This window comes from Pinus tabuliformis, chromosome 4_2, assembly GCF_031772625.1.
Source record: "Pinus tabuliformis cultivar Carrire ecotype Pingquan chromosome 4_2, CPIR1, whole genome shotgun sequence".
Classification (NCBI taxonomy): domain Eukaryota; kingdom Viridiplantae; phylum Streptophyta; class Pinopsida; order Pinales; family Pinaceae; genus Pinus; species Pinus tabuliformis.
The window spans coordinates 1,068,998,149-1,069,008,356 of NC_142304.1; the positions used below are offsets into that span (position 1 = coordinate 1,068,998,149).

Genomic DNA, 10,208 nt, shown 5'->3' on the forward strand with positions numbered 1-10,208 from the left:
CCGCTTTTCTCCCTTAGCCGTACCCGGTCTTTTTCAAGTTCGTGAAGTCTAAAGTTTCCCTGTTGTATTTCTTCCTCAAGTCTTATATGTTCTGTTTCACGCACCTGTGTGATTTCTTCGTTCCGGTTGACATGGACCATCATATCTATGGGTGTTGTTATGCACGGACTCATCTTCGCATGCTCCACAGGGACTACAACGCCTGCTTCATACTTCAGCTTCAGAAGCGCTTGCGTGGTCAGAGTTTTGCACATGGTCCTATAAGCCCATACAAGTGCTGGTACGTGTAGGTCCCAGTTGGTGCATCTCACATGGTGGACCCTATTTAGAGCTTCTCACACCTTGTCAAAGGCTTCCCCGTGTATGATTTTTGGCATGCTAGGTTGTATCATACTTCGCCATTCGCGCACTTGTCCTGCCTGCTTTTGCTTGTTGTTCCTATTTCCTATCATGAGAGCGGTGTGCATTCGTGCAGGTTGTGTACCATATGCCTGTACCCATCTGGGCAGGTGGGCACACAAGATGTTTCGTCCCTCATAACTGGCTCTCATCCATAGCTGAGGTTTTCAAAATCTTATAAGCATCCCCCTTCTCCATTCATGCTAGCTCTCAATATTTCTCTAATGAGTACCCCACCACCTTACGGGTGTCACACGTAGTGCCCATTTCAGAGCATCGAACCGCTGCTCATCTGGCACTGTGCTTTCAAATTTGTTCAAGAATTCATCCACCGTTGTCAACCCGTCATACACAGGTAGATTTCTTAACTATGTTGTCACGCAGCGTAGTGATCTTACCATCATGTTGCAATTGAGTGTGGTTACCTCGTGTAACCGATTCTGCCATCGTTTTGTTTCCTCATTCGAATCTGATGTGCAGGAGCTTTCACGCTCCCACGAAATATGGCCATCCGCTGTAGGATTAACTTCTTAGATACTCAACTTTTCATCTCATAGTCAAATGATGTTAACCATGTTTGTGATCCCTACCTATATAGAAAGAACCTAAAAGTAAACATTCCATCAAGGAATTTTGAATCCATCACTTCCATATATATTCCTAGAAGTGCAAATCAATTTGTAGACAACATTACAAATGAAACTTTAGAAAAACAATTATCACATTAAAACATTATTTTTCACAATTAATCCCATCAGTGTATGCATCTTTTTATTTTATCATCATAATTACATAAATAATGAAAAATAATGCAGATATCACAAATGCATCCATTACATCATCACATGAACATAGTGAATAGTCATACAAAGTTTGTGTGTATGTGTGTGCACGTACAAACAGTTACAAAAATGCATACACCAATATATCCAATTAACCTTCACCATGGCCATACCATCAAAATATGTGTTCTATGCACAAAAAGTATGTGGGCCTCACCCATGTACAATATGCCATATACAAAAATATGTAGGTCATGCCCTTATGCAAAAGACATCATATCTATGTCATGTCCACTATGGTTGATAAATATGTAAATATCTCCTAGTTGGGTTTTCTATAAAATTATAATTGAAAAAAAAATGTTTTTTGAAAATATTTGATAGGAAAAATAATTTTTTCTTCCAAACCCAAGAAAGGAAAATATGTTTTTGGGATAGCATAAAAAAGGGTTAAAAAGTTTGTTGATAAAAAAAAAGGTCCTTTTGATAGTTTCACAACTTTTTGACTCTAAATCAACCCTGGCCGGAAACTGGTATTGTTTCAAGTGACTTTGCTGCTTGAACGGCGTCTTTAGGTAGTAATAAGTTTATGTCTTGAAACAACCCTTGCCTTTGCACCTTATTATTAGGTTATCTATCAACTGTTTATGGAATTTAGGGTAACTGCCTATGCTGCTAGTGGCAGGACCCGTGCTTTCTGCATTACTTGTTGTGCTTTATGCTTAGACACCCTTATACCATTGGAAATGTCTCATTGGGATCTACAACTTTGTATCTATATCTTTCCATGATTTTACATTATTTTCTTTAGAATTTTGGAATTAAAGTATAGTATAGAAATCTTTCATGGTATATTCACAAATACATTTGATTTGATCTCAATTTTTGGAATGTGTTGTATCAGAAAAACATTTATAATTGAACCATAAAGCCCAATGAAAAATTGTAAGACCATTATTTTACACTAAATAAGAAAGAGCATCAATAAACTTATTTTTTATATTAATCCTTATTATTAAGTATTAAGAATTTAAACCTTACCGCATATATGACACCCCACAAAGATACACATTGATTTGAGTTTTTTTCCATTCATATAACTTACCCCTCCTAAAACGTGTCATTTGCATGATTGATAAATATTTAACAACTCCTTATTGAAGCTAATCTACTTTGATGATAAACACAAATTTGTTTTAAAAAGAAAAAAACAAATGAAAATGTTCAAAAGAGTGGTGACCGGAGTCAAAAATAACATAATGAGGAGATTATACTTTTAACATTGAGGAGATTATATTTTATTTTACTATTCAAATGCACCAGAACTCAAGGGAAAACTGTGGATATAGGCATCACAAGCATGAGCATGACGTCAATGGTTGATTGAGTATTCTGGTGAATAACTTTCACTATTATTGAATCGTTCATTTTGTCTATTCACTTCGTTAACATTATTATTAAACTCTCCATCGTTGTCGTTAAACCAAATACAGTATCGATTACATTTTATGTATCAATTACGTGTTTATAACTCTCTTCTATTTAAGTAAACCAATGCATTCATTTTTAGTTGAGAAACGTTCGTTCACTTTTCTTCTTACTGTTATACTTCCTTCACAAACGTTCTCTACCTGTAGGAGATGGAGATCTGTCACGTTCCTTCACTTCTCTTCTTCCTTTATTTCATTCTCTCTCTCACTCCTCACCTATTTTCCGCCGTTCAATTACCTCATCATGGGCATCGTCATCTCAGCAATGCTTCTGATCAACAGGCTCTGCTTGGATTCATGTCTGCTATCACATATGATCCATACCAGTCATTGCCCACTTCTTGGAAACCAAATGTTTCCTTCTGCGAGTGGACCGGCGTCAAATGCAGTCGGCGCAGACAGAGAGTGGTTTCCCTCAATGTTTCAGGCATGGGATTACAAGGTACAATCTCCCCCTTCTCGGCAATCTCTCCTTTCTTAGAATACTCGACCTTAGCAATAACACTTTTCATGGTCTCATTCCCTATCAATTGGGAAATTTGTTTCGCTTAAAGGATCTTTACCTGTCTCAGAATCACCTCTACGGTTCTATTCCGCCCACTCTGAGTAGGTGCCATCGTTTAGAGATCATCTCTATGAAAAGAAACAATCTCACAGGTACAATCCCGGCCTGGCTGGGAAACATATCCTCTTTGCACAAGATATCCTTGTCTACCAATCACCTTCACGGGAGTGTTCCATCCGAATTGGGCATGCTAAGCCAGTTGAGAGTAATAAGTTTGGGCATTAATAATCTCACAGGACCAATTCCATCTCCCTTGGCTAACTGCACCAGTCTTCGAGTATTGAGTATTCCCGATAACCAGTTTACTGGTAACATTCCCGTCGAGCTGTGTACCAAGAGCACCCAGTTGAGGATACTCTTCATGGGCGCTAATCATTTGAGTGGCAGCATTCCTGCTTCCCTCTTCAACTGTACCAACCTTCAATATTTAGACGTATCGTACAACCAGCTCAGCGGAGTAGTGCCCATGGAGTTCGGTAAACTGACGCAGCTCAGAGGGCTTAACTTAGGCGATAATAGATTGGCTAGCGGCAGCACCACCAGCTTGCTCATTCTTACTGCTCTTACTAACTGCTCCTCCTTAGAAATCCTTTATTTATTTCGTAACTATTTAAACGGCCGTTTGCCCTTTTCTATAGGCCATCTCCCAACTAAATTATACTACCTAAACTTGGAATTGAATGAATTAATGGGAGAAATACCTCCGCAGATTGGAAACTTAACTAGTTTAACTGAGCTTATTTTAGACACCAATAATTTTACAGGGCCTGTACCTTTTGCACTTAATACTCTTCAAAACTTGCAAGTGTTAGATATGGCAGTCAACAATTTACAAGGAAACATCCCTTTCAATATTGGGCAACTCAAAAGTTTAGGGGCTCTAGATCTCTCTGAAAATAATTTTGATGGCAGAATCCCTGATTCTATTGCCAACCTCCAACAGTTAAGATATATATATCTTTCTTATAATCAGTTATCAGGTAATATACCTCCAAATCTAGGGAAATGTGTGAACTTATTACTGCTAGACCTATCATTCAACAGGCTCACTGGGAAAATACCTCCAGAAGTTGCAGGGCTTAAAAATTTAGCTTTGTATTTCAACCTTTCAAACAATTTATTTAATGGACCTGTGCCTTTAGGACTAAGCAAGATGACTATGCTTCAAGCTATAGATATTTCTGCAAATCAATTAACTGGCCACATTCCAAGTACACTCCAAAGCTGCAAAGAACTAGAGTACCTCAATCTTTCCATAAATGCACTTGAAGGTCCAATTCCAATTACGCTCAATGAACTTCAAAGTCTTGAGGACATGGATTTATCCTACAACAATCTATCTGGTGGAATACCCTTGTCATTGGAAAAGCTCAAAATGCTCGTTCATTGTAATTTTTCTTTCAACAAGTTGTCAGGAGAAGTCCCTAAAGCAGGAATTTTCAAAAAGCTTGGTGCCATGGCTTTCATGGGAAATCCTGACCTCTGTGGACCTTGGGTAAGTCTGCCACCATGCTATGCTCAGAAACATCAAAATATTTGGCATACAAAAAGAGTTATCATACCTATGGTTATTGCAGCAGTGATCGTTGTATCGTGTTTGTTTTTGGGAATCTTGCGGATTCAAAATCGCAAGAAACATACTGATACAGAGGTCGAGACATCCTTCACTATGGGCCATCGAAGAATTTCATATGGAGAGATCATGACTGCAACAAATCAATTTAGTGATGCCAACTTGCTAGGAGTTGGTAGTTTTGGAAAAGTGTACAAAGGGGTTCTAAATGATGGCACAATTGTTGCTATCAAGCTTCTCAATTTGGAAAATGAGGGGGCCAACAAGAGTTTTGACAAGGAATGCAAAGTTTTGGGTAAAGTTAGGCACCGGAATTTGATTAGAATCATAACATGTTATTCAAACCTTCAAATGAAAGCTTTGATATTTCCATTAATGCAAAATGGAAGCTTAGAGAAGTGGTTATATCCTAATGGCCAAGAAGAAAGTAATTTGAGCTTGTTTCAAAAGTTGAATATAGCAATAGATATTGCACAAGGAATGGCATATCTCCATCACCATTGTTTTGTGCAAGTGCTCCATTGTGATCTAAAACCTAGCAATGTGCTTCTCGATGAAGATATGACAGCGCAGATTTTGGTATTGCTAGTATATGTTTTGCAAATTCGAAGGATGCAGAGATCACTTCAACACATGCACTCAAAGGGTCAATAGGCTACATTCCTCCAGGTATTATGTGAAATAGATATCATGTCAAACAAATTTTAGATATTTTATAGCATACTAAGCAATGTTTGCAATTTCCTATTTTTATTAAAATATGTATATTATAAATCTTCTAATGAGAATGTCTCAATGTAGAATATGGATTGGGTGGTCGTGCAACGACAAAAGGTGATGTTTATAGCTACGGAATAGTGTTATTGGAGATGTTGACTAGAAAGAAGCCCACACACAACATCTTTGTGGAAGGAATGAACTTACATAAATGGGTGGATAGTGGGTTTCTTAATGGAATAAAAGACGTGGTCGATGGGAGTCTATTGAGGAGGACAACCATGAGCACTATAGAAGACAAGGAGCTCAATTGCCTCAACCAACTCATAAAGGTGGGTTTGCTATGCACAACAGAATCTCCTGAAGGACGGCCTGGTATGATGGACATTGTGGGTACATTGCAAAGCATCAAAGAGACTTTTTTGGGAGCTACAAAGATTCCAAAGTTCCAATCAGAAATATCACATTTAATGGGTAGTACAAGTACTACTCATAACAACATTGGTGAAGGCCAAAGTTCTTCTAGTTTATTGTAAGGGAGTAGTGGTTTTATAATTGAATCATGAAATAATTTGATCCAATAGTTGTATAATTGAACCATGAAATAATTTAATCCATTGTTAGTTGTTTCACTAAACCATGATGTAATTTGAATCTTTTGACATTAGTTCCATCTAATTCAAGTCTTATTCTTCTCTTATTCCCTATACAACATATTTGTAGTTGTATTCCCCTTCTCCTCTATGTGGCATGTCTACTGTAACTTGTTGGATGCACCAACGTGAAGAATAAAGTGACATTGAAATATGTCATAAATGGCGCCTTTCAAATGTTTTTACAACTATAAAGTCCCCTATCTTCATTTTAGAAATTTTTTATGTATATCAATCTTATTGTTCAATATTCATTTACATCTATAATAAAATGCAATGCAATTTAGTTTTATTTGTGTTGTTCCGGGTAGATAAATATACCAAGGGCTTTCTATTTGTTTTAAAAAAGCAGCCACAAGCATTCATGAAACATGAACATGTTGACAAAAATGAAGCTTACACTTTTTTTTTAATGTTCCTCCTTTACGCCAGCACTATGAAGCCACAGTTGTATCAGAAGATCAATCTGTAACAGACAAGGTTCTACCTTATTACCAGAACAGTTAGGAATTAGGTTGGACACCTAATTTTCATTAGAGGTAGCTGTAGGGTGAAATCTGTAGCACAATTATTATAAGTAGTTTAAGATTTGGACTTGAATTATGTTTTAGAATATTATTGTGGCATCGGTTTTAAATAGCCTGTTATCTCTGACTGGTCATGAAGGTAACTTTTGTGATTTTCAACAGAAGATATGATCTACAACAAGATACTATGGATTTTAGATGGATTTGGGGGTTCATAGAGAACATTCTGGTCTGTTTGTTTATCAGCACGAACTCTTACAGACATGAACACTGAATAATCCATTTCAGAAATATTCATTTGTTAATATGGAACAAAAGTGCTGAGAATATACACAGGTGAATCAGATTTCTGTTTATATCCATAGATCGGACGCCAGTAATGTGCCCTTCATTAGGAGTATTGTATTTGACAATTGGGAGATATGTCATGACATGAATTTCCAGTATTTCACTAAGGCTAATCTTGTCTCTACTGTGACAAACACTTGGACTCACTAGTCTCCACACAATATCCCTGTACCTAGACAAACATAATTGGAATACTTTTGAGAAGTGATTTTAGCATGATTTGAGAAGTGATTGTCACTCCTGTTGGAAAGTTTGCAGGAAACTTTGATCTTCAGTTTGCAGGAAACTATGCAAATTGTGTGCCGAGCTTGGAGATATTTTCTCATTACATGCACGAGTCCTTCAAAAATTCAAATTTCTACCAGTGTATGATCGAACAAAACATCTACCCTTCCAAGTTGCCATTTTCAACTTGCAGTACTCTGCACCAATATTCACAATCTGACAGTCCTCTCCAATGAATGTTTTTTCTTACTAATTTTATGACAATTCCTGTACAATACCAGCTGGAAAGTGAGTGGAAACAAGAGATTTGAACCGGAGAGGATCGAACGAAATCACTTCGTAGCCACTTGAATTTAAAACCTGCATGGTTGAATTTAAAACCTGCATGGTGAAGTCCATAGTCATAAATCACTTCATGCCCACTTGAGGTAACCACTTGAAATCACTTCGTACACACTTGCATTTAAAACCAGGATGGTGAATGGTGAATGGTGAAGTACTCACTTTTAAATAATGGAGTCTGTAGTCATAAATAATTTACGCAGAATAATTATAATACAAAGACTTTGAAAGGAATATTGATCCTCCATCTACTTTTACAGATAAGAGTAGAGAGTCATTGACGAGGCAACGCCTATTTCCACCCGTATAGATCTATTAAGAGACTCTAAGGACAGTCTTGGAGACGGGTTCTGACATCGGCTTTGGCTGTCAACCCGTGTGCATCATTTTTCCGGCTAACGGATTCCGTTTAACCATGGCTTATGTCGATGGCACATGATCCACTATGTGCATGATACATGATCCACTATGCGCATGATAGATCCCAGGAATTGCGTTGACAGTATGCCATGCGTTTGGAGGTTATGGCATGGAGCATACATGAGGTTGTGCGCGGCGAATAAAATTCAAATTTGAAATGGCGTTGCCAGCGATGGAAGACGTATGGTCGAATGCGCGGATCCAGTTAGAAGGGAGACTCCATCAGATAAACTCACAGAGGTAAGCAAAATTTATTATGCTAGTTTGCTTGGAAAGCTAAGTGGTAGGGGATCGATGAAATAGAGCACAATTTCTTCGGTTAATCCTCTGTTAAGACCAATCCCCTCCCCAAAGGGTGGTCTGATCTGAAAATGTATTGGGGAAATAAGGCCGCAAGTGATGAAATGGATCGGAGAGACGAAGGCTTACGCCAAGAAATTGAACAAGCCCTCTGATGCCGATTGAGCAGAGACTGGTGATATGAGGTTTTGTGGAAAATGGATCGTAGAGATAAGGGCTTCGGCCAAGAAATTGAATAAGCCCTCTGCTGCCGATTGAGCAGCGAGTGCTGATATGAGGGTTATTTTCTTTATAAATTAGTATTGCTCTGTATTTGCCGGGATGAAAACGGGACCAATATTTGGTTAAATACACCAATCGCTTCTGCTTAGTTTTCGAGCAAAGTTCTTTAACTACCTTACTCATCCGATGGGGTCGCAACATCTCTGAAATTTGGGTATAAATTCATTTAAGGAACTTGACAGCCTGTATTTCGTATCGTTGATTTTCTACTGATAGCTAGACCCTCGTCGCTGATTCTGTGCCCGTGTTCATATTATTATTTCTTGTCAATTAAAGCTTTGGGCAGAGGATTTCGGTATCGGTTGCGAGGCAAAACAAATCACGCTCCTGCCGAGAAATTCAATGATCAAGACTTCAGTGACACCATGTTTTGTTTTCCCTCTGCAATTGATACTCACAAGTCCTGCCGAGGAGCACCAGCAAGGATTCATTGGCACGACGCTGAGGCATAGCAGAGCACCGCATCGTGTTTTCTCCATTTTCATTCAATACATTTTATATTTTCCCCGTTTCCATTTTTTTCCTATTTGTTGAGCGATATAGATAGTGTTTTAACTTGTATAGCTGCACAGAGCATGAAAGCCGCACCAAGGTAGGTATTATGGGAGAACGTGAAGGAGAACAACTCTTTCCTTGTAAAGCCGAACAACTACAGGAGCACCAAGATCTTTTCTTGTGCAGCCGAACAGCTACAGGAGCACCAAGATCCAGTTCAGCGAAGACACCTATAATCTCTGCAACTTGCATTCATTCAAGTTTTCAGGTATGGCTTCTCTTTTCCCTTTCTGTTGAAGTTTGTTGGTATATTTTGAACTGCTTATTTGCATATTACGGTCAGTTTTTTTTGAAGTCCCAACAGAGACAAGAAGAAAGCATGTAGATGCATTGAAATGGAGATTACAGACTCCAAGGGAAGAACTGCGTGACTTGGACCTTGATTCTCCATAAGCTTATAAGTTTATTTTCCGTGTAGGAATTTATATTTAGCTGCAAATTTTCAATAAAATGCAAAATTGTGCAAATTTATATTTTGAACTGCATATTTGCATATTACCGTCAGTTTTTTTTGAAGTCCCACCAGAGACAAGAAGAAAGCATGTAGATGCATTGAAATGGAGATTACAGACTCCAAGGGAAGAACTGCGTGCCTTGGACCTTGATTCTCCATAAGCTTATAAGGTTATTTTCCGTGCAGAAATTTATATTTAGCTGCAATTTTTCAATAAAATGCAAAATTCTTGCACTTTTTGTTCATAAAGGTGCTTGTTATGACCTGTAAAGCTGAATACAGGTATAGATAACTCTGGCAATGTTGCGGTTTTCCTCTGCTATATGTGTTTTAGGGATCGATTCCATTAACTCATGATTTGATCTTTGGCTGGCTAACCCTATAACGCTCTTCTTCCTCCTTGTTCTTAGGCAGGCTAGCCATTTGTAAGTTTCTTCCTCCTGTCTGAAAGAAGTACTAGTTCCTAACATGCTATAGGACAAGTAATGGGAAAGTTCCGAAGATGAAAAGCAAGGAACCTTTGAGGTAAATTACCTTTCCTTTAATCCACCTTACATACAAACCAAATGCTTCGTT

At 38.1% G+C, this 10,208-nt stretch overlaps 1 protein-coding gene and 1 long non-coding RNA gene across 3 annotated transcripts; both read left to right on the top strand.

Moving 5' to 3' along the window:
* Positions 1–2,766: 2,766 nt before the first annotated feature.
* On the top strand, positions 2,767–6,226 carry LOC149173328 (putative leucine-rich repeat receptor-like serine/threonine-protein kinase At2g24130). The gene is made up of 2 exons (XM_089427914.1): positions 2,767–3,113; positions 5,611–6,226. Exons 1-2 carry the CDS (start codon positions 2,822–2,824, stop codon positions 6,060–6,062), a joined length of 744 nt encoding a protein of 247 aa, XP_089284040.1. The 5' UTR covers positions 2,767–2,821; the 3' UTR covers positions 6,063–6,226.
* Positions 6,227–8,626: 2,400 nt separating this feature from the next.
* On the top strand, positions 8,627–9,533 carry LOC149173329 (uncharacterized). 2 transcript variants are annotated; one of them, XR_016259668.1, is made up of 2 exons: positions 8,627–9,386; positions 9,474–9,533. It is a non-coding gene; the product is annotated as an uncharacterized LOC149173329 (long non-coding RNA). The 2 variants fall into 2 exon arrangements; XR_016259669.1 differs by having other exon boundaries at positions 9,483–9,533.
* The last annotated feature ends 675 nt before the right edge of the window (positions 9,534–10,208 follow it).

Bases quoted from the DNA above. Each gene is read 5' to 3' on its own strand.
- LOC149173328 (XM_089427914.1), top strand. From the start codon at position 2,822: ATGGAGATCTGTCACGTTCCTTCACTTCTCTTCTTCCTTTATTTCATT. The intron at 3,114-5,610 runs GTACAATCTCCC...GTCTCAATGTAG, and splicing joins TTCAGGCATGGGATTACAAG to AATATGGATTGGGTGGTCGT.